Below are 25,327 nucleotides of genomic sequence, written 5' to 3'. Positions count from 1 at the left end.
TCAATAGAGTTTTTTTGGTCGATCGTAAATGTTTTAGCATTTTTGGCCCAAATAAAATTCCCGAAGACAAGCACACTCTGTCGAACCTCTTTGCTAGGCTTTTATAAATCGGACAGAAGATTAGACGATTTATTATCTCCAAAATTTCTTCCTCTGCCTTTGTGGCAGGTCTTGGCAGTTTGGCTAGTCACATGGTCTCTCAAAAGATACTTGTAATTTTTGAACACGGCCTCCTGGTTCGTGAGCGTTCTATACAACTAAAAAAAATGCAGACTGAAGTACTGAACGTATGGCAGTCTTGGAATTAATTGATCAAATACAACATCTTATAACAGAGCAAGTACAATAAAACTGGCCCAAGTAGGTTCCAAGTCGACAGAACTCATTACAGTTTTGAGTAAAACTGACTGTTTCAATTAAAGACGAGATTAAAGCTTCATCTACCAAAACAGCGACTACATTTGTTTTGAACAAAGTTGGTAAGTCTGCAAATGTGGCACATGTCGTATTTCAAAAAGTAATTGAGCAAGAAATGGTGGAATTAATCGTAACCCGTAGCCGTAATGTTTGCTCTTGTAGGTTGTCGTTCGTTGTAAAGTCTCTAATTAGCGTCGTTAGTTTTTGCATGAGACCAAATAAATAGATCTCAGCAGATTAATGCCCTCATAGTCTTCAACCAATAAATTCTGAAACTATTTTTTTGTCATTTTATCTGAAACGTGCAATAAGATCGTTAAGATAAATGATACAGACTTTTGTCATCCCCAGAAATTTCATTCACGTCATGATTTGCATATGCAGTTTTGATTGGTTAATATGGAACTAGTTTAAAACTAGTGTTTTTTATATCCAATTATATTCTTGATAAACTCTCCGTAAAATACTTAGAACTAACCAATCATTATCCATAACTAACCTTTACAATAATTTGTAAGGCTCAAACTATTTATAGTTTCAGCCAGAACAGAATAATTTTAACTTATCAAACAGTTGCGCTCCCTAAGTTCAATTCTTGATTCTAAACCTCGCGACAATACCAGTATACATTAGATCTATTGAGACTAGGAGATTTAAGAGTAAGATTAGGATTGGTATTAGACTAAGAAGTTTCACGAATCTATCCGGCCGAAAATAAGATAGCGTGACGAACAGACGGTGTACCTTATCTGAAACTACTCTACGAGTGAGCCACCCCGGACTTAAACTCAAATAGTTCTTTCGCATTGACCGCCCCTACCTAAAACAAGGCCAAACAATAGAAAAAAAACTGGAGTTGATATTTAATACATTGCCGTGGTCCAGAAATATTATGAAGTTTGCAATTGAATCGAAAAATTAGTTGAAAATTCTCGCTGCAGTAGTTGAAAATTGAGTTAATTCTTCCGAACCAAATTAGAAGTAGAAAAATATATTTTTGTTTATGTTTGAATTATTCTTGAAAAATTTTTTGATTTTTTTTCAGCTGCAGTACTTGAAAAATTGGGTTATTTTCTTCGAAGTAAATTAGAAATAAAAAAAATTTAGTTTTGTTTATTCAACACCCAGTCCAAAAAATTTTACATCACATGTTAATGAATGAGTAAATAATAGTTTGAGAGTTTTTCAAAATTCAGAAACCAGATAATAATTGTATATCAAAACTACTTATTACAACAATTACACAAATCCCTCGATGGCCAGGGACGACTCTTCAGATGCCACAGGAAGCTCGAAACTCATGTGAGTTTTGTTCTTCTTCTGCTGAGAAGAGATAGAGGAAACAAAAGTAGCATTGAGTCGAGTGGTCAAGAGCATCTTTAGATCTTTTGCGATTAACGCAGTATCTCGAGGACTTCCGTCGCAATTTAATCTTGGTACGAAAGATGCAGCAATTTTCATGAGAAGAAAAACTTGAGCAATGAAGCGATGTTTTCTTCCTTTTTTTCCAACCCTAACTTGAGGAAAAAGAGCGTGGTTGTTTGAAATTTTAATTTCAAAGATCACCGTTTTGAAGAGTCTTTTATCTAGCCTCGGATATCTGTCAAGAAGAAAGCAGTCGGCAATCGAAGCCCAGTCTGAATTTTCAGAAATTGTACTCAACTGTTTCTTTGTTTTAAGTGACCTTTTTTTGAAGACTGCCAATGTGTTTGAGCCAGACTTTGCTTTCAGGTAGTTGTCAAAGATGTTTCCTGGGTCAACTACTTTTGGCTTCTGATGTAATTTCGGTATTCCTCTTATGTCCAGAGAATGATCAATTGAAAGATCTTTCCATTTAGCAATTTTTCCCAAAAACTTAGTAAAGGCCTCCAGCAATGTCAGGTTTGAGTTACAATCGCTTGCAATGATGGAAATCAATGATGATAAGCCCTTCATTTTAACAGCTTTGTTTATCAAAGCCCAAAATTTTGCCAGGCGTGCCACTTCAGTATTTAGAGCCGGTTTTTGGGTCATCAAGTAAGAAGAACGCTCCATAACAGAAACTGATATGATCTCTTTCTTCAAAATTTTGTTTTGATCAGCTTCACTTTTGCCAAAATTTGAAACAGCTCTCATAACTCTTTCGCTTTGAAGATCCGCACGTTTCTTCTCTCCAGAAGCTGAATTCTCAATCCGATCGCTTTCTGTAATTGTATTAACGCCAACTACAATATCTGCAGTAAGACTATAGTTATTCCACTCTAACTTAGCCCATTTGCAACCATTTGGAAATTCAACCGTTATTTCTGGTAAATTTTTAGCCAAGTTGAGCTCCCACGATCTTACAACTCGCTTCTCAAGGTCATCAATTCTCTGTTCCAAATTGATTGGATCCCAGAACTGCTCGTCTACATTTACAAACGCCACACAGTCAAAATCCAGGGTCGCCCAGCAACTCGTTTTCTGCTCGTCTCCGCCCATAATTCGGATTCTGTCGTAAAAGATATTGTCCGAGCATTTTTTAATAGCCTCAAACACTTTTTGTACTTCTCGATGTCCGAATGCACGTGCGGCAGGTAAAGGTCCCAGTTGCTCTGCAAATGCTTTCAGAGCTGCTTTGGAAGAAGGTCGTACTAGTAGTGACATCTTTCCGAGAGCTAAATCAAAGCCAATCTGATTAATAATGAAAGTATGGGTGCTCAAAATTAAATGGTTAGCCAATCAAACGGAATTTAGATCACCTTTCCGACCAATTGAAACATGCAAGCTTCGCCTAATGCTATGATACAATTTTGCTACAAATCTTCAAATTATTGGCTATTCCAATGATTTATAAGAAACATAATATATCAAAACAAGCAATGATGTCCCTGATGACTAAAAACTTATTACGATTCAATTTGCAATTAAAAAACCCTAATTAATCATTTGTATGCAAAACAAACAAAACTACACGTTTTCAAGGCGATCCCCTCAATTTTTTTTTCAAACAAATTATCAAACAAAATAGTACAAGAGTGATAAATTCAGCATCTAGTAAGGTATTAATTAACGTATTAATTTCACAATTTGGTCTAATTGGTACTTTTCAAACACTCCAACACTGCACACAAAGATCACAAAAAAAAAATGTTTTTTTTAGACATTTATTGCATCTATCTATATAGTATAACATAATCTCATCAAAACTGATTACATAAAAAGTCGAAAGTCGACTGAAAACCCCCAGTGCACATATATTCCGTTGTTTTCTCGAAAGTCGAAACAAAAAAGAAATAAGAAACTACTTATTAACCTTTTTTTATTGCATGAAAAAACCTCAATTCACATATTATGAGTTACATCCAACAATTTTAAGCATCACCAATGAACTTAGGAACTTCGAAATGCTAAAGTTTTAGGCTGAAATAATACTCGAAGCACAAGGTGGTGAAATAAAGAGTTCAATTAAATCCAATTAAGTTATAGAGCTGTCTTTTTCAAATTTAAATCATACCACCCCATTTTTTTTACATCAAGCAAAATAAATCTTGCTGAAGTTTTTTAGACCAATTTTCTTTTATAAGTTCTCAGGTGAACAACCTTTGGTTTTCTGAATGAAAGCAAGGATAAAAAAAGTAAGCCAATTGCATCTCCCAAATTAAATGGAAAAAACGACTTACAGGAAAATGGAACTAATGAAAATAATTTTCAATTGATCGTGCTTGATTTTCGTTTAAGTTTTATTGAAACAAACAACAAAATCTTAGTACAATATACGATTATTTTTTAAAAACCGAGCAAAAGCAAATTCATTGACTGGCGTTAAAGATTTTGGTGAGGTGATTTATTGAGGCTGATACTCCGACATGAAGTCAGACAATTTATTATTTAAAAAACATGATGGAAGATTTTGACTAAAAAACTAATCTGTCTGCTAAGACTCCTTAGTGCTAGTATATACAAACTGCCCAGCAGTAGCGGATTTATAGGGACGCTCTTTTCTCATAATTTTGCCGAAACGCAAGCCAAAGGATAACCATTAGGATATTAAAAAAAAAATTGAAAGAGCGCCTGCGGCACCATTCTCTTTGTAGTGTATATGAAACAAAAAAATTGAGATGGGAAAAAACCTAGAAATAACAACGAGGCCATCGTTGAAGTCACATTTCTGATTCATTCTAGATTTGTAGCAGATAATTGTTAGCAGGAGCCAGTTTCTATCATCACTATGAATACCACGTCCCAAGCTATCTTGTTCACTTTATGAACCTTTTCACTGGAATTTACACTGTTCTCTGAAGAAGTCTCTTGACTTCAATTTTACTCTTGACCATGTCAAGGAAGCCTACCCCCAAGGTTTTGCTGCAAGACGCTGAAAACAATCTCCGGCCACTGGACCAAGTTGGCCATACTACTTGCCTCGTCGAGTTCAAGTAGTCCATAGGCGTCTGAATGAAACTTTTTGGTCTACTCGCTGATTCGTGCCGGCTTCTTTGTTCGCTTCTGCTTATTCTTTGTTGACATGGTTGGGATGAAGTAATAAAGTATCTAATGGAGTATCTAGCGAGCACGGGATGGTGAAAGCAGTCGTTGCTACCAAAAGGTCTATACTGATTCTGCTGGTTTTTTGACATCCAATGAGAGGGTTTTTGGAGCCGAGACCTGCTGCTACATCAGCCTGCAATCACGTCCGTCAGACAACCTAACTGCTCTTCATCAAAAAAGTGATGTTGGAATCTTGTGTCTTTGCTCGAAAGTATGCAAGTTCGTCCCTTGCCGAATAGAGATAAAAAGTGGAGCTAACCTACCACTAATGTTTCGCACAGTTAATTGATCTTTCTCCAGTATAAATACTTCTTAAATCACAATCGATTTTGTTGCTCAACAAATGTAAAATACAAGTTTGAACAATTGTTTCATATAAGAGGAGTAGCCGAGCGTATACACAGTGAGCTTCGACGGAATCGACATACGCCAAACTTGACGGAACATTAATTTACGCTCAGTAACTGGGTTAAAAACCCCAAGAAACATTTTCTGTTTTGTTTAGCTATCTAAATTATTTCATACAACGGCCTTGGTCGACTTTGATTGACAGGTTTTCGTCTGTCAAAACCGTGATTTATCAAAATAGTGAACGCACTTATTGCAAAAAATTGGTGCTTTGGGACAGAATTAGATATTATTGTTGGTCTAAAAGCTAAGTACTGAAAAAACCGTTTCTTTGTTTAAAAATTATATTTTTGACGATTAAAATTATTGATGCCGACTCAATAAACTAATTGCCCGACAGCAATTTTAAACGACCAGAAGCAAAACACAATTTGTTGCCACGACCCGGGAACTTGTCGAAAGTTAAATAGACCCGGCACCAAGAAAAACGTGGAAACAAGTAGCGTTTAAATTACGACACACATGGAAAAACAGCAACTGTGAGTTTGAAGCGGATTTGGTCTAGCCCAAGCTCTTTTAGAGCTGTTTCAACCCATTAATTCAACAATCAGCTTACAAAAAACGGAGGCTTTTTGAATAGTTTGATTTCAAATGACAGTGGCCAGTTCTCTGTGTAGAGATCAGTTCCGAACGAAAGCATTTAGAAGTTCCCTGAGCAGTGACTACCAGTTCATTCTTTACACAGACGAAAATTATCAGAGTTGAGTCAATTACGGAGTCCTTTTTTAACGGGTGTCGAGAGCAGAGTGACAGAGGCCCGACATACAAGTGCGGAAACTTCAGAGGCCTTTTTCGAACGGGTGTCGAAAGCTGAGAGAATGGGGCCTGACATTAAGGTTTGGAGACCCGGGTTGACCAAAATGTGCAACCATACGTCGCACCATGCATGGTTCCATGGAAGCCATGAAGAAATGCCGACGTATTTTTATGTGAAAATAACACATTTTCCATGCATGACGCGACGTACGATTCCACAATTTTTAAAGTATGGGGGACTTCAAATTAAACAATATTGATACTTTTACTAGGGATGTTGAAAATTTATATGTCATATATACACTTGCGATGGAAGCTTGCAATGTATGGTTACTATGGTATCATGCATGGCGCGACGTATGGTTACAACGAAATAAAAACCAAATTTTAAAATGTCTTGTGGTAATCGGACACGGTTTGTTTAAAACAGAGTTTTGTTTGTATTTCGATTCAAGACGTACCAAATAAAGCTTTGCTCCGGAATGAGAAAAGCAGAAAATTGAAAATAAAACATTTTTCACCAATCTTCACGCATTTTTTTTTCCAAAAGTATCTTCTCAGCTTACCCCCTCAAAATTTGAAAATGCAAATAAACCTCGAAATATACGAAAATTTCGTCAATTTTGGATGTGCTGTTACCTGCTCTATTGAAGTTGTTTTTGTAAGGAAACATCATTTCCATGAATAGCGCCATTTATGGTGCGACGCATGGTTTGCATGGTAGAAAAAAATAAAATCAAATAAAAGTGTATTTTGCACTACAGATACTTTTTCTCAGTCATTTTTGTCAAATAACCTCTATTTTACGGTTTTCTAGAGAAAAAAAGTATGGTGAAAAATCTATTCCATACGTAGCACCATATATGTTGCGACGTATGATTTGCATGGTGAAAATTTTTGATAATTTACCAACAGCTTGCATAACGATGAGAAACCTTTTTATTACTATTTTACTCCGTTAAAAAGCTATTTTGAGCGTTTTCGGAACCAGCATGTGTGCTACGTATGATTAGTCATTTTCCATGCAAACCATGCATGAATGTGCATGGTTGCGCATTATCTTCTATGGTGGGCAACAAGGCGGCCTACGGAGGCCTAACAAACGGGTTTAAAGACTACAAATGCCTGAAAATGTGGGTATCGCAAGGATGTAGTGTTGTAAACTCGTGGCTACCAGGATGGAATTGTGATGAGCTGCTCAACTGGTATTGACTACCCAGAGAAATTTACTGAAAACTGTAAGAAGCACGCAACCCCTTTTTTCATCTTTTCGAGAAAGTCAAGAAATTAGTTCAAAAAGAACTTTTTGTGGTAGAGAACCTGGTTGCGTAGTTAAGTGATTTATGTTTACTTAAGTAAAAGCTTATTTATGTGTAATTTTTTTTTGCAACATTTTGGGCCAAAAACATGGACCCTATATAAAAGCAATTTATATGGTTTTTTGTGAATTTTTGGCCAAGACTTTGGACCAAATTTGTTCGATCCTGGTAAACGTCCGCTTATCAAAAAACTACAAGAAAACCAAATATATAATTTACAAATGGACTTGTCAACAAAACGTAACGCCTTCGAACGGAACGTTAGAAAATTTTGGACTAGTTTATATCAATTCAAATACCCCATTCGTATTAAATAGTTTAAGACCAGCGACCTCAAGTTTAATCCGAGTGGTTAGATCAATTTACTTAGCCATACAAGGTCTAAGTTTTAACCCGAACGCCGTTAATCCCCGTAAGACTGTAAAACTCTAACTTGACTCATTGTTATACCATCACTCGAATACCAAGATTTGGGACGACGTCATGAATAAGTCAGTTAGTAGGCATCGCAGCAAAAATTTGAAGCCTTTATCCGAAGATAAACTTAGTGACATATTCATAAAACGCTATCAAGCGAAGATTAGTGCCATCGTGTTTTGTCAACGCAACGGAACTGAGTAAATAATCGGGAAACTAAACAGTTCAGGTATTCTAACCATCTGTGTAGTCAATCCTTTGCTATCAAAACGTAAAACTAAGGGTAAGCGCTTGCGCAAACAGTACTTGGCATTATACCAGTCCGATAAATTAGAGATAAAAATTTTCCGGATTATACGCAGATACAGCCAACACCCCAAGATAATTGTTGCTCAGAAAAATAGATTGTCTGAGGAAAAATAGTTTGAACAAGAAGCAACGTGCGCTCTTTAAGCAACATTCTCTCAACTTAGTCAATTTAGAGGTGCCACTAGCCGAGGTATAGAGGTCTTTAGATGATAGGCTTGGTCTGCTAGTGCTCGTATAGTTTGTTGCTTTTGTGTTACAAGGCTTTTATGTCTTTTCGTTAATTATCGGTTTTGAGTTAGAGTTTGATACGGTCCTCTCTTGAACTGATTAGCAAATCGTAAAAGTTTGCCTGAATGAACCGGCAATTAGGCCAAAAAGTAATAAAGGTTTATGAGTCTCGTCGTAATTTGGAAATTGAGCTCCCCGATGTTAGCGACGATATACAAGAAGCCAAAGAGAACAAAAACGAGAATTATATTATAAAAGCGAATGTTTTCCCGGAAAATGATTTAAAAAGAAATGATGAGATAAGTCAATTAGCGGAAAAGGTTGCAATAGAGATAAGTCTTCTAAGGAATTGGAACAGTGGCTTCAGCTGGTGACAAAAAAGACACGATGAAGTAATTCAGAAAGCTCGGAGCTATGTAGGATCTGAAGAACAAGCAAAATCCTTTTCATCGTGTTCGGTGAAGAAGTTTTTTCTAAAGCTTCCGAAAAACCACCAAGCTCACATCGGTCTAGGATCTCTGGTAAACAGAGCAAAACAGTCTCGATTACTTCCAGTCAACGGAAAAAAGAGTTGTTGTTTGCTCAGTTCAGAACAAGAGAGATTGAGAGACAAAATGTAGCATCAATGCGCTTATTAGAATTGGAAGAAAGACAAATCTGTGAGAATAATAGATAAAAGTTTGTTGAAGCCAAAATAGCTCCAATAGAACTGGAGCAAGTCTTCGACTATCTGGGCTTGTTTGCCAGCTCGGTAAGCTCCCACAGGGAAGCGGCAGATAAATGCATAGAAATGTGTGTTTAAAATGTGCCGCATTTGAATCCAGTAGTGAGCGTAAGCGAACCGACCGCATACAATTCTGAATTGAACACGGTTCAATATAACGCCCCGGTAGATGTTGTTCATGTTTATAACGCCCAATTCGATGGTTTGTCTTCAGTGATGACGCATGGGGCTGAAGGCTCACCCATGATTCCTTAATCACCTACTCAGATTGCTGCCGGCACTGATACTGAGCACAATATAGGCATTTATATGTGGACGAGAATTCAAAATGTAACACAACCACGCCGGGTTTTCAGATGCAAATCACTGGTTGAATACTCAGCCTGCATTCGAATTTACCTCCTCATACTGCAAATGCTTCAGCAGTACCCCTGTAGGTCATCCCACCTACATCAGTCAGTTCTATATTCCGAACCTCGTATCGTGGTTCCCTGCAACAACTCAACACCGAGTCCCGCAGTTTGTAACCCGTTAGCCTTGAATGGTTCATCTCACGTACTTGAGGCAGCAACACCTGTTGTCTCTCCAAAATCCGTAACGTTCCCCTACAAATGGTGGAGCAATTTACTATTTCACTCCGCCACACGAGCAAGTACCGTTGCAATTACCGATTTTGACAGATATCCCCCGTTTGTCCATTTATCAGCCGTATTTTTCGAATCCAGCCACATCGCGCGTACAACAACCTGTTCCGAATTATGTCAATCCGCCATCGCAATCGATATCTCTTCGAGACTCAGTCGAAGCCTTGGCATCAAACAGAAGGATCCATTACCCGAATGAAAAATTTCCATGTAAGATGGTAATCCGTTGGAATGGCCTTCATGGATATGTCAGTTGCACAGCGCTGTAGATTCTTAATCAGCACTTTCGGATGACGTCAAGCTGATGCACCTGAAAACATTTGTAACTGGTAAAGCTAAGTTGGCAATAGAGGACTTCGAGTACTCAGGTCGAAGGTACAAGGATGCACCAAAGGGCCTTGACCAAAAAATTGGGTAACCTCAACCGTCTTGAGTGCCCACGTCAAAAACTCAACAGCGTTCCATCAGTCAAAATGGACAATTCTGAAAGCTTTAAAAATTTTGCTTCTGTTACTTTAGGTTTTGTTGGTGTGTTTTGATCCTTGTCATATGAGGACGATCTGAAAGGAGCCGTCATCCTAAATAAAGTTTATGTAAATTGCCTCCAAACACGAAGGAGTCTGGGTCATACTACACAGTCAAGCTCAATTGGTATTGCCCTCAACTCCTTGATTTCAACGAATGGCTGAAAAAAATGCCGAAGCGCATAAGCGTATAAAAACTTTTTCTGGTAATCACAAACTGAGGAACCCGTCAAAGCAAAAAGTACCATCCGAGTGTTTGCAACTGGTGTTGAGCCGAATGATAATGAATCTCCTTTCTGCCGGCAGTGAGCTGGTAAGCATCCGCTATAGGGATGCAAGGTCATCAAGAAAAAGAACTTTGCTCAAAGGGCGAAACTTTCCGCTGGGACAAAGCTTTCTTTCTCTTATCTTCAAGTGGACCACTTTTCCCGTAATTGCCCGAAGGCTCGACAATAAGCTAAACCTGAGTGCGAAAGTACGCACAATGTACCCTTGCATTGTGCAAAACGCATTTTTGATTCTCGAAAGGAAGAAAACAAGTCTTCTACCGGTAATCTCCGGCGGAAAAAACAACGTCGTCTTGTTCCACATCAGTGCAGGACGTTAAACTTGGCTCGCTCTCTGAACTTGTCAGGAAAAAAATTGGATTTGACCCTAAATAATTTTAATTCAACAGATATTATTTTCAATGATTTAGTTGAGGTGACTTCATCCGCTGACATAATTAATATTGATTATACCTTCAATGTTACCGCTTACTTAAAGGTTGAAATTAAAATTGGGTCTCGAAAGGTTAATTTTCCAGTCCATGAAGAAAAATATCTATACCTAGGACCAATGAAGCCAGTTCGGTATAGTTATTCGGACACTGAAATGGTAATTGGTCAGTGGTTTTATCACCACATACGCCCGCTCGATTATAATCATGATGGAGATGGGAAAATACAATGGCAGCTTGTCTGCAGGTAGGATGGGTTTTGAGTGGCCCACTACCTTCAATTTCTGAGTTGTTATAAAGTGCAATGCCGAAGACTTGGAACTTAGCCAAATTAAAACGTGGTATGAGTTAGAAAGTTAGAAAGTTATGGTACATACAAGCAAAATGATGCTCGTTCCGCAGCCAATCAGCGAGCGCTTAGTCTTTTTTAGTCAACAACACACCATGATGGTGACCAATAGTGGGTAGAAGTGAATTGGGCCGATGATAGTAGTTCTTTACCCGCAATTACCTCTCAGCGCTGGCACAGCTCAAGATGCTTGAAAAACGGCTCGACAAAGATAGTGGTTTAAAGAGTAAACACACTGAGACAAAAAAGGAGGATCTCGATTAAGGTTATGTCATTCCGGTTAAACCGCACGATCCGCAGCTGCTCTCCACCCGTGAATAGTATTTACTCCATGACCAGTCCTCAACCCAAACCAGCCAAGTAGGTTCGCCGGTTTTGAATAGCGCGTCAAAATTTCACGACCTATCTCTAAGCAAATATTTGCTCGTTTGGCTTGATTTGATGCAAAACTTTTTGCACGTGTTAATGCGCTTCCGCGAACATCAGTTTGGCGTCTCTCCGGTCATCGAGGGTACAATTCCTAAGGTTGGGGTACCCACTTGTGATCAACCTTGCTTACGTTTTTTTTTGGCGCGGGGACGCCATATCGGATGTGAAAGTGCCGCAGTTTAGCCGGCACATTTGTGGTGCTCGGGACTACCCGATGTGCGCAAACTTCGCCCTTGGGCAAACTATCAAGAAAAACGCTGAAAATTATCGTGAAGTATCTAGACAATACTTAGTAGCTTCTACTTGAATGATTACTTGAATTCATTTGAAAACCGCGATGATGCCATGAGAATGATCAAAGATCTGATGAACCTCCTTAAACTGGAAGGATTGCATGGAATTGACTCTCTCGTTGTTAGTCGTGGAGTTAACTGCGAGCTCCGAACATCCGTTACGAAACAATCTGGTCTCAGTTTTGTTTCATCGGTCTCCGACCCTTATGGTTTGGTGGCCTCCTACACGGTAAGGCCCGCCTGCTTCTGGAACACATTTGGCGCATAACTGGGCAACAATGGGATGATTCCTTAGCAGAAGCGCTCTGAACGTAATTCATTGAGTGCTAATTTTAAGCTTTTTTGTCTTCGGAGAATTAGTCACTCACCGGTGCTACTTCAGTAATCCGTTTAATCAATGCGACCTCCATATGTTTGGGGATAGCTCGCAGGATGCGTTTTGCGCGGTTGGTTTCCTTTGTGTCCAGACTATTTAGACTCAAAAAATTGAGCTTATGTTAGTTTTCAGTAAAGTAAGGGTAGCGCCAATGAAGGCTTTGTCCGTTCCAAAGCTGGAGTTGCAGGCATCCTTGCTGGCATCTAGGTTGAAGCAAGATATACTCCGGGAACTTTGAATCAATATAACCCGTACTTTTTTGTGGACCCATAGCACCATGGTATTACAATGGTTTCACTCCGTCGATTAATTACCAACTTTCGTCGCAAAACGTGTTTGTGAAAAAAAAGAATTCACCTCTGTGGATGAACGGTTACTTGTAAAAAGTAGAGACAGTCCCGCACACACTGGGACACGCGGAATATCGGCAAAATGACTTAAAGAAAGCAGTTGAATCAGGCTTCCTGTTAGGCAATGAGTAGCTTTTCAAACCCAATCTGGATGTTGTTATCAATGACCTCTCAAAAAAGTCTATAGGCAATTCAGCACATGCCCTCACGAGTATTTCAGAGTCCATGCAGTCAGAGCCCATGTTTGTTTGGGAGATGTATAGTAGTTGTACATTTGCTAATTGTTGAGTTTATTTCCGAAACACAAGCACTACCGCGGGCCTACCGCTCAAATAACCGACCTGGCTGAAGTAGCAATTGCGAAAGATAAAATGTTACTTTTGAATCAATCCGAATTGATCCTGGTTGAGTTCAAGTAATTTCAAGCTGGAATACCCGAGAAAAGGTCGAGTCGCATTGCAATTTATGCACTGTTTACCAGCTCCTCTGGCTTTATTCGTTCAACGAGGCGGATTCAAAGCTTAGCCGAAACAAGTTTTGAAATTAGGCATCCCATAATCTTAGCTTTTCTTCACTTCTTGGTGAAATTGTTTCTGAGGCACCTGCACATTACCGAAAGTCATCGACACTTGGATTATTTGCGGTCCATACATCATATGGGGCTTGTGGTGTTGAGTCTGCGAGCGACCCTCAGTGCAATTGAAAGATGTTGTTTTGTCTGCAGAAAACCCAAGGCAAACACGTTACATCCTGATGTCAGACTGACTTGTCGATCGGTTTGATTACTGTAACTGTGGGGTGGGGGGATGTTTTGGCTCATTCTACTTGACTCTTCTTCACAGCAGTGAAAACAGATAGGAGTTTCTGTTCGCTAACCGTGCCGTACACATAAAAAATTTTCAGCCTATGCGCACCACCTGCTCTAGCGTCATGGAGATTGAAAGATTTATCGCCCGCCGTAAGTGTTGCGTGATCAGACAACGGTACCAATTTCGTTGCTGTGACGTACAAAGTTGAAACAGACAGACTACCGCATTTTTAGTGCAAAATGGGATTAAAAAGAAAACAACCCACCTGGCGCGCCGCATCATGTTCGGTCTTCGGAAAGGTTAGTTCGCTGTTGCAAACGTGTTTTCTACGCAACCATTGGCACTTGCAAGTCAACGGGTGAGTTGTTGTCGACCACGTTTTGTTTGGTTGAGCAATCAATGATTGCCCATCCAAAAACGCCAGTTTGTCCCGATTCAAATGAATTGGAAGCCTTAATGCTTTAACCTTTTCTCTTGGGCGAGCACCCTGTTAGCGTTCCATCGCTAACACTTACTTCATGAAAGTTTGGACCACCGAAAGCGAAATGATACTGTTTGGCAGCGCTGGCTGAAGGAGTTTGTTCCCTCCTTGAACAAGCGCTCGAAGTGGCATACTGATTCGAACCGCGATTTACGAACTGGAGATCTCTGGGTTGTCGATCCTAGCAGCCCTCGTGGGTACTAACATTCAGGTCGAGTAACTGTTTTGCAGCTTTGGCAGAGATAACGTCTCTCGCTCCGCAACTGTTAAGACCCTATCGGGAATAATAGAAAGGCCCCTCGCTAAACTTGCTCCGGTTCTCACCTCTTCGCTGGGTGAGGATGTTGCCAAGGTCGTTTCCTTTTCAAAAATCAAATATGCGCCAAACTTGACGGAACGTAAATTTACGCTCAGTAACCGGGTTTGAACCCCCCAAAAACATATTGATTTATTTAGCTTTTGCAAATAGTTCATAAAACCGCTTTGGCCGTTGATTGACTGGTTTTCGTTCGTCAAAACCGTGTTTTGCCAAAAGTGTGAACGCACTCACAAGCAAAAAATTGATGCTTTTTGACAGGATTAGATTTATTTTTGTTGGTCTAAATGCTCAACGCTGAAAAAAAAGCGTTCTTTTATTTGAATTTTAAAATAGTGCCGATTAAAAACGTTGATTCCAATTCAATAAAATTATTTACCCGACAGCAGTTTTAAACAATCTGATGCAGAGCACAGATATAATATGAAGCCAGTTCGCTTATCGATTTTTGCTGTGGCATATCCGCAAAGAAGAGAAAATATACGTACAGAATTAAAAAGACACTTTATCCGCCAAAAACTTGCATTACAACTAAATTAGGTGCACACGGTTTTTCTTACTTTTGGCTTGTGAACTCGAACTTACAAGTAACTGCTAAATATATTGTTATTTTTGGCGAAACCTGATGAAACATAGTAGCTTCTTTTTCCCAATTTGTTCGCTAATTGAATAACAGGTACTTAAGTAACGAAAACTGAAAAAAAATTGATGTAATATTTCCTTTGGAGACCAATTGCAATAGATATCTCTACCTCAATTTAGCTCATCGTTATTAGCTCGGTTTGGCTGATTTACCAGAAGTTTTGTGTAATCCGGAACTGCAAAATTTAACCAATTTCAATACCCGCCTGCATACACACTTAACATACGACTTTGCTACCCGTTAGTTCGACTTAAAATTTGCATGTAACACTAGAGTTACCATTTGAGTATCTAAGTCAGTTGAACCAAGTATTGATAGTTCTCAAATAACTTTAAGCACAAAATATGTACGTCTTTCAAGCTGAAAAGATTGACAAGGTATTTCAAAAACAAAAACTCACGCACCTCTAACTTAGTGTGAGTTGAGGTATTGCAAGTTCTTCCTTCTTTTTTATTCTTACCTTGGGAGGTTCGGGCCGGAAGTAAACTTGTAATGGTATCAAAAATGCGAATCTAGAAATAGATACGACTAAACTGAATTAGAAGCTGTAAAGTTGTAGAACAGTTCAGAAAAGCAGCTATTTAGCAGCAAAGTAAAGAAAAAATTGACGTGGACCTCTGATGAAAAAAAGGCAAGCCAATAAACCAATGCAAAGCTTGATTACAATTTGAGAAATCTCAGAAATGCAAAATTTTGACCGAACAAGCATATTTATTATTCGCCAATATATATTGTATGCTTTCTTGAAAAAAAAGAGCCTTTTACTCATAATAAATGGTAACACACTTGCCATAACACATGGTAACATTTTCTAAAGCCGCTTAAGTAAAATTAAGTAAAAAAATAAGTGTGCATTTTTGAGCAGCTCGAAAAAACCAATGCATATAACGAGATTCACTTCAGTAAAAGCATTTTCTATTGATAGTTTCCGCGCCGGAGTTTCATGGGTAAAATCTATTATATTGGAAAAAAACATCTAAATTATTGTCATTATACTCCATTATTGTTGCATTTTTAGACTACGAAATTGATTATAATGTCATTCTAATCGATTATTTTTGTTAAAACTAAGCCCCAAAAAATCCATAGTCATGAATTATAACCCATTCAAAACCCTTTATAATTGATTAAAATGGATCATAATCCATATATAATTTCGCGAAACTCATTTCAAATTTTTAATTTTTCAACAATTTCTGATATACTCACGTCCTACTCGAATTCTCAGCCAACTCAAATGTTTAATTTTTTTTAAACCATTTCATCACACCTACTTCACATTTTCTCCGTACAAATTCACCCTTTCACCCAGTTCGTTCTTCCCCCTGTGTTAAGTTGATGGACTAAGATAAAATTAGTCAACATTTAATTCAACTTGTTAGGATAAGTAAATAAGTAACTTCAATATAACATGTCTTGACTATTAAACTGTGTCAACTTAAATCTTGCATAAGTTGACTAGAGAATGAATAATTAATCTGCATAGAGTTTAAACGTTGTTTGACAGGTCGATGACGACCTTGATATCAAAAAAAAGATTAACAAACTAAAATAAACATGACGTCATAAATAACACAACTAACACTGCATCACATTTCCCCCTCCAGAGAAAATTCAAATGGGACATATGAATTTAGAAGAAAAAATGACTTTTGTAATAACAGTTTAAAGCGAGAGAAACTGAAGTAGCTATTGATGACGGTAAAGTATTCAAAAAAAATTAAAGTTTTCGGACAAAATTGCTATTGCGAGATTAATGACTATTGAGTTTAAAGTGATGGAATTTTCGGGTATATCCTATGGCCTCTTTGGATTAACCCACTCTGATCAGTTCCACTTAAGCAGACTCCTCTTGACTGGCTTGGATGAAACTGACCCTCTTATGCAGAGCACTTTTGTGGTTTCGGGACCGAGGAATCATCGTTTGAAGAAATTGGGATCAAATCCGGGCAGGTCATCAGTGAGGATTTTGAAGGTGAAAGTGCCTGAGTTTTAATACTAATCGGCGCACCCGGGAGTAATTTTTCTGACGTAGAGGAAGAGGCCGTAACGTCCACAAAAGGAGTGGTGTCGCGGATAATTGGACGAATGCCTGGGGCGTCCGGAATAGTGTCTTCAACCGATTTGCAGGATGACCAATTTGCACGCAAAGGCGTTGATGAAGACAATAGGGTCGGAGGCCGTGAGCGAACGGAAATTGGAACCATTTTGGCGGTAGTACGCGTGCTCTGAGTGGGCGGTTATCCTCCGGCGAAGTCGAGGAAGACGAAGACACAATGGGGCGCTTCTGCACCTTTTTGACCGGCGTTGCCTGTTTTCCTGAAAAACTTACGGAAGTTGATTTAAGACGCACCGCAAGATGATTCCTCCTTATTACTTTATCTTTATCAGTTATATATATATAGACCCTATAACAATTTACCTTTGAAAGGTATGATTAATTCCCGACCAGACTTCCTATTTGGAAATTTGCGAAATATTTCCACCTTGCTCTGATCATTAATAACTAAATAATCCAAGTTACGTTTTGGCTGAGACGGACGACGTTGCTCTGCTGGCATTTGAGTCCGGAGCCGACGAGTATCGGACGATAGATTCGCCCTGAGAGTAGCCTCTAGCACCTGATTTCGTTCGGTGAGGGTGTTGAGAGCTCTGATGACCTCATCATGCGAAAGGGTCTTCTTTAAGGCTAGCCACTGATTTGCTGACTTATCAAGGTTCTCTAATGCTCTGTAATGAGGAGTTTCTGAGACCGATTCCCTAGGTCCCGCAAAAAATGGCGACACTGTTGAGCTAGATTGCCCCTTTTTCACAAGCTTGATTCTGGGTCGGCTGTCACATTGCTCCCGACGCTGTTCGGCAGTGAGAAGATATCGCTCCAACGGTTGATTATCTAAATTAACACGCGAGAAAAGACGCTCCGCCGCAAGAGACAATTCCGTATTTGATGGTCGACCAAAGTGTAATTCAGAAGGTGAAAACCCAGTAACCGAGTTTTTAGTCACCCGAATATCCTCAATAATTTTCCGAGGTGTGTCTTGTACATTAGAAAAATCCGGATTTAATCGAGAAGCTTACAACCGACGTTTGATGGTCTGAATGGAACGTTCCACCAAACCGCAACCACGATGATCACCGACGGGACAGAATTGCTGATAAATATTTTTCATTTTACAGAAAGCTTGGACCAACTTATTTTTAAAACCCGAATACTGGTCTGTTTTAATTGATTTGGGAATACTATGATGTTGAATATAAGATTTCAACATTTTAATTATCTTCTTCCCCGTAGATCGAGTAATCATAGCTGACGGATTCTTAGAGTACCGGTCGATCGTGACCAAGATGTATATATTATTAACTGCAGAATCTAGAGGAGGACCCGAATAATCGAGCTGGAGTTCCTCATTTGGACCGGACAAGAAAGGCAAGGGTTTGGACTAATTAAACGAGGCATTAGCTTTAGGATTTTTACCAAACGTAGTACACTGAGGACAGTCTTTACAGAGCTGGATAAGGTCTCGATGCATCCTGAGCCACCAAATATATTGTGCCGCGTCCACCATGGCAAATTGTCCCGCATGTGATCTGCGAGGTCATGCATGAATGCGTTTTTGAGGAAAACTTGGGATAGCAATCCGGTTTTCCACCACAACACAACCGTCTACTACTGCTGAACACTGCCAGAAAGATTTCAAATACGCGCCGGTTCGACAAAAGTTTTCGTAATCATTGTTAATCAGAACTGTTTCATCAAACGAAGGCTAGGTTCTTTGGCTGTATTTCTGACAACACATCCACGTCCAAATTTCCTACTAAGCCAGACAGGGACTTCCGATCTGGAGCGACAACAGGAGACTTGCGAATGTCTAAACTGAGGACTTGTTGTGAAGAACGACCCACTGGACCAAACTTCCGAAGCCTCCACGAGCGAAAAATTGCCAGAATCCGAACGTACTGGCCCTTCAAAGCCTCTGCAAGCTGGGTTGATGTTGGTCGTTTCGGGTGAACTGCGCGGGAGCGAAATCTCGGCCTTGCACTATCGGACGAGAACCACCGTTGATTGATTAGCACAAACTGATTCAATAGTTGTTCAAAGCTGTCGTCTCTGGTGGTTTTCATACTGACAGTCTGAAAAAAATAAAAGCGTGAAGAAAACCAAACTCCACTAAATCCAAATGATATTAGGAAACGAGGAAGTTGCGATGAGATAAATGAATGACAAAAACAATTTGACCACTGCAGGAAGTAACCAAAAGAAAATCCAGAATGGCCAGCAAATCAGAAAACATGCTGGGAAAGTGACCTTGAATGAATTAAACCAGCTCAAATCTGATTGGCTGAAACTTTGAACATAAACTGCGACGCCCTCTAGCGGAAAACTGACAAAACACTTGTTTCGTTTGATTTGGCTAGATGATTCGTTAACGCGAATGTCAAGAGATCAAAATCGCCCTCTAGCGGTGTTTTACTTTGAGACGAAAAGCAATTAGGACGGTTGACACTGAAATCGACGCCATCTAGCGGTTGAGCGCAATTAACCAACTTAGATTCACAATTCCAGTTAGATCGAGTTTCACTTCCGGAAAAAAAACTCCCGAGCGTGGAAATTATTACTGTCGAAATTGAAATAGGAAAATGTTGAGGCTGTTTATTGATCAAAATAATCGACGAGATATTAGATAAAGAATCCGGCGTGAGTGAGTCATGAATCCAACGGTCCAGGAAATTGCAAGCATCAAAGAATCGGCTAATACAATTAACCACATAATGTTCGTCAAAATTACTCGGCTAAAGTTGGAAAGCGAGATAGATAATCAACTATTCTCAATTTGCAACCAGAAATATGCAGAACGTCGAAATCAAAAGGCAATAACCGATCAGCCCAACGGGTTAAAGGTGATTGATGGGTCTTATTACCCCTGTTGGTCTTGAGTGCCGAAATTATGGCTTTGTGGTCTGTAAGAACTTCGAAATGATTGCCCAATAAATAGTTGCGGAAATGCTCACACGACCAGACAATGGCGAGAAGTTCCAATTCATTCGTAATACTTTTTTTTATTGGTCGTTAAGAAATCGAGATCCAAACATCAGATTCCACTTCTTGCTCTAACGCCGCTCCCAGACCACTATGACTAGCGTTTTAGTTGCATTTTACCCTTGCCTTCCGATTTTGGTCATAATGGAACATTTTTGTGATATTAGCTATCAGCTGAAGAATGTTGGAGAAGGCAGACTGTTGCACATCCCCTCATACGAACTTGTTCTTTTTACTCGCCTTCAATGATGGGCGGAGTTGGCCCGAATGGACCAGGAGGTTCAGCAAAAATCTCTGTAAGTGATTGAGTATGCCCATAAATAACCGAAGTTGTTTTACCGTCTTTGGTGGTTCAAGAGCTAACACGGCATCAATTTTAGATCGTTTCAGCCTGTATCCTTCTGAATCGATATCAAAGCCCAACCAACAGATGATTCAAGGCAAACTCACATTTCGAAAGTTTAAGGGCACATTCTTCCTCCTCTAGCCTGACGAACAGTTTATCCACAAGAATATTGTGATCCACCACTGAGCCTTTTGAAACTATAAGAATATCGTCCAAGAAACAGAAAACTCCCGACAATCCTTGAACAGTATTGTCCATTGCTTTCTGGAATTCTTTGGGCATATCGGTAAGTCCATAGAAGCCAGTCTTGAAACGATAGGTGCCTGTTTGCTCCCCACAAACAATGTTGAAATTGCATTGGCTACTAACGCCATCACTCAGTGCAAATTGACAAAATGCATATTTCAAATCCAACGACGTGAACCAAACATCACCATTCTTATTCGACATGATTATCTGGGCAGCTGAGTCCAACAACTCCAATAAAATCGGCATCTGGTATTGGTTCTTATGGATTTGATCATTAATAGGCTTCGCATCCATTGCTAACTTAGCCTATCCATCTTTCTTCGCAGTGATCACAATCGGAGATAAAAAATGTTCACTTGTGCACTTATTAAGTTTCACAATGTGGCCTTCTTGGATTATTTTCAGAATTTCATTTCCAACTTTGTCTTGATTATGATCAGGAAACCGCCTCCCTTTTTCTTGAGTGGGAATAAGCGGCGACTTGTAAGTGGAGAAAACTTGATGACTCTTTGCTCTGCCGATGCGAGTAAAAACATGTTGAAATTTCTTGCGATAATGCGACCTCCAAAACTCTGACGTCTCATTTGTGTCCGACTGGGAAACCTCGCCCTCCAGTGGCCTGGGCGGTCTTATTTGCGTTGACCGGACCCCCAACTTAGACTGCAAAAAAAAGACCCAGCAGACAACGCGTGCGATTCTCCGAGATGAGAAAGTTGGCTGACTTCACAGTCCAGCCCAGGGACGACATGTACACGACCAGGGTACCCATCAGCTCAATTCGTTTTCGATTATAATCAACATACACTGTGTCTATCGGAGATTCCTTTTCACTGAGTTTTACTGCTGAAGGCACTGATTTTACGATGTAGTCTGTCGTTCTCTTATTTACAAAGGAAGCAGGGCTTCCTGTATCCACCGTGGCTTTGAAAAATGTCTGATTGCAACGAAGCGTGATTTGTATACAACGCAATTTCCCTGTAGCCGCATTGAAAACTTTCAGTTTCTTCACCGATTCCACAATTGGAGAGAACTTAACTGGGCGAGAGACACCCTCCAACGCCAAGACTGCAAATTCGTCAAGACTGCAAAGTGATGAAATATCAGCCCACCTTAGTAATTTCATCCGATTCCGCGTCTACATTAGCTACACTTTTGGAATTGCAACATTTTGGAAAGTGACCTTTCTTGCTACATTTCGTACAGGTGACGTTCCTTGCCGGACAACTTTGTTTATGACTAGCGGAAAATCTATTCCCACAGAAATAGCAAGGCTTAGCGTTTTTGGAATTGATATTTCTTTTCGGCCTACTGCACCGAATACGTCGGTTTCTGCTTGATGCGTACATTCTGGGCTGAACTGGACCCGTGATGGGACAAACTGCCCGATACTGACGGAAAGCCAAGTTATTTTTGTAAACTTGATGCGGTTTGGGCCCCCTTATCCTGCAAAAATGCCGACTTTAAAGTATCTTCTGTAGTGGTACCCGGAAGAATGCATAATTGACGATTAATATCCTTATAACGCACTTTAACAATGAAGATATCTCGCAAAACTTCCTTCTCTTGGTCTATCGTCCAACCACACAGAGCTGCTTGACCCGTAAGACGCAAGTAGAAAGCTTCTAGACTCTCACGATCGGCATGCACTGCGTTACAAATTTGAAGACGTTCAATGATATAATTTTTCCCCTTTTTAAAGAAAAGAACACAGTTATCATAAAATTTTTTAAATGAAATAGCACTAAGGTCCGCAGGAAGATAACTTTGAAAGAAGCGTTTCCTACCTTCAGGGCCCAGAGAAAAAAAGACGAGATTTGATGCGTTGTTCGACCTCATAGAAAAATACACCCGGTGCAACTCTGGGGCCTTTAGCCGTTCCTCATTCAAATCTTCCACTCTTCGAATGGCTGCCTCGTCTCGTACAATACGATAAGCTGTGACTGCCGCATCCACATTGGTTCCCACAACCTCCGATTTTGGGACCGGATCATCGTGAACTTTTCCCGGCGGTTTCAACAAATCGCGAGGATCACAACGATCCCCCAGAGTGATGGCAAGATTGAAGTGCTCTACCCAAGAATCCCAACCACTGGGTGGATCGGCTGTTGGTTTATGCCAAAAAACTGGAACACCTAATAGGTCAGTCCGGTCGTCTGAAACCGGAACTGCTGGCTGCGCCATGTGGTAACTTGATGGACTAAGATAAAATTAGTCAAGATTTAATTCATCTTGTTAGTATAAGTAAATAAGTAACTTCAATATAACATGTCATGACAATGAAATTTTGTCCACTTAAATCTTGCATAAGTTGACTAGAGAGTGAATAAATAAGCTGCATAGAATTGAACCGTTGTTTGACAGGTCGTTAACGATCTTGATATCCAAAAATAGAATAACAAACTAAGATAAGCATAACGTCATAAATAACACAACTAACACTGCACCACACCCCCAAATTTGTCAACCCCCCCCCACCCACAGTTAACCCGCACCCAATTTACCGCCCCACTTCTCCCTCCTGATTTAACGCCCTTTCTCCTCCCTTCCCATCAGTTTACCACACCCCCTCCCAGTTGATCCACCCCGTTTACCCCTCTCCCCAGTTATCCAGTCCCCCAGTTTCCACTTACCGACTCTCCCCCCCCCCCCCCGTTGCTCATTATCCCCAACCCCGCACCACCACCTCCAGTTAACCCGTTAAAACAAACACCAAAACCCCGTTACCCCAACCCCAGCCCCGGAGGCGGTAAAAAGGAGAGTAATTGAATGTATTGAAGTTATAAGCGGGAGAGGATGTAGGGTGGGAAAAAAAGTGGGGTGGAGAAAAAAAGACTAGCAAAGAAGGAGAAACTAACAATTTATGAAAAAATTTGAAACAAACAAGTATTTTTAAGACAAATCAAATATCGTTTTATTTGTATTGTGTATCAAAATTCAGAAGTAATTGTTACGTTTTGAATATACTGCACTGTTTGTAATATTTACAAAAATTAGCAAACCAGAGTTGACCTCCATACACCGAAATTGCTTTATCATACAATTCCATACATCAACTCTATAGAAAAATGTTTGTCATAAAGTTTTCTCAGAATTTCGAAAAATGGTAGAAAAAAGATGTGAACTAATTTCTGCGGCTGATTGATTCTAATGAAACAGTCTGGTGTGGTTATAAAAAACCGAGGTATTGTGAGACTGGCATTTCCCCAAGTAAATTTGAAAAGGCCCCAAAATTTTTTTGTTTCTTTTTCACCGCGAAACTTAATTTTTTATGTGCATAACGTAGTCCTGGATACACTAATGTTGGACTTTTTCTTTTCGCTCAAAAATTTTTTCCAAAAATACAATTCCTATTTCTTCTGCATGGCATGTTCAAAAGTTTGCTACTTCAAAAGTTTGCTACTTAAAAGTTTAAAAGTTTGCTACTTTTGTTATATCATTTGTGAAACACTGCTCTAAGACAATTCAAATAGTTTTCTATGTATTGTAAATGCAAGTCTGCCCAACCTATGGTGCAAAAAAAATCAACAGTCTTTGTCACTTGCCTTCGTTTAAATTTCGCCCAAAATTTTTCAAAAATTAAATTTAGAAACGAATTTTTAACTTTTTGGTTTATGGAAAGATACTTCGTTTTCATGTATGGAAAATTGCTCATCATAAAGATTTCATACATTTTTCTGTACGAAATTGTATGGAATTGTAAGGCAAGATTTTTTTCATATATGGAACTTGTATGGAAATTGAAAGAAGTTTTGGTCATTCCGGGGAAAAGTGATTTTTAATCGATTTAAATGGATTTTATTGTTTTGGCAAGAATTAAATTACAACCCAATTTATCGTTTTTTTTTCCAATTCTATAGACACAAACAATGGATATCCAAAATAATCAATTATTATCGTTGAAACTCCCATACGGTTAGCTTCATAAGTTAAACTGTATAAAACAGGCAAAAAATGTTTAATTGTGTTTTTTTTTGTGTTAAAGCTATTAAAAACTTTTCTCGTATACGCGTTTCTTTTAATTTTCAGTTTTTTCGCCATTTCAAAAAAATATAACAACTATGATCTAAAATTCAAGACAATGTAAACGTAAAGTTGGGGCCAAATAGCAGAAAAAAGCCTTAAGGCTCTTCTTTCCCTTCATTCTCTATCCGACCCATGAGTTGATCTGATTCGACCCATAATTCGACCCTGTTCGACTCATGATGCGACCCTGTTTGAACCGTGACTCGAATCTACGCGACGCAATTTTTGATCCTGTTTGACCCATGATGCGACCTTGTTCGACCCATGATTCGACAATTTTTGACCCATAATTCAACCCTGTTTGACTGATGATTGTGACCTGTTCGATCCATGATTCGACACTATTCGACCCATGATGCGACCCTGTTCGACCAATGATTGAACCCTATTCAGTCCATAAATCGACCCTATGCGACCCATGATTCGACCCCATTCGACCCATGACTTGACCTTATTTGATTCATAACTCGACCCTGTTCGACCCATGATTTGACTTTATTCGACCCATAATTAGACCCTTTTTGACTCATGATTTGACCCTGTTCGACCCTTGACTCAACTTTGTTCGAAAAAAACTTCATTCGACTGCCCTAATTCCTAACAAACAACGGACATCGCTTGGCTCTTTTGGTCGAATCATAAGTGAAGCGCCTCA

At 39.4% G+C, this 25,327-nt stretch overlaps 1 protein-coding gene across 2 annotated transcripts in view; it reads right to left on the bottom strand.

Moving 5' to 3' along the window:
- Positions 1-1,622: 1,622 nt before the first annotated feature.
- The window catches only part of LOC134845870 (uncharacterized), a 39,788-nt gene continuing 16,083 nt past the window's right edge, over positions 1,623-25,327 (bottom strand). Inside the window, exons 1-2 of one of the 2 annotated variants that reach the window (XM_063862970.1) lie at positions 15,477-15,811; positions 1,623-3,053 (exon numbers count right to left, since the gene is read on the bottom strand). In XM_063862970.1, the coding sequence (XP_063719040.1) occupies positions 1,657-3,042 (1,386 nt within the window). In that variant the 5' untranslated portion in view covers positions 3,043-3,053; positions 15,477-15,811 and the 3' untranslated portion in view covers positions 1,623-1,656. Of the gene's footprint in view, positions 3,054-15,476; positions 15,812-25,327 lie in introns of those variants that run through there. The other variant, XM_063862971.1, reaches the window with a different exon arrangement.

This window comes from Symsagittifera roscoffensis, chromosome 5 (assembly GCF_963678635.1).
Source record: "Symsagittifera roscoffensis chromosome 5, txSymRosc1.1, whole genome shotgun sequence".
NCBI lineage: Eukaryota > Metazoa > Xenacoelomorpha > Acoela > Convolutidae > Symsagittifera > Symsagittifera roscoffensis.
Note: the sequence above shows the minus strand (reverse complement) of the source record. Positions and strands in the feature narration are given on the sequence as shown.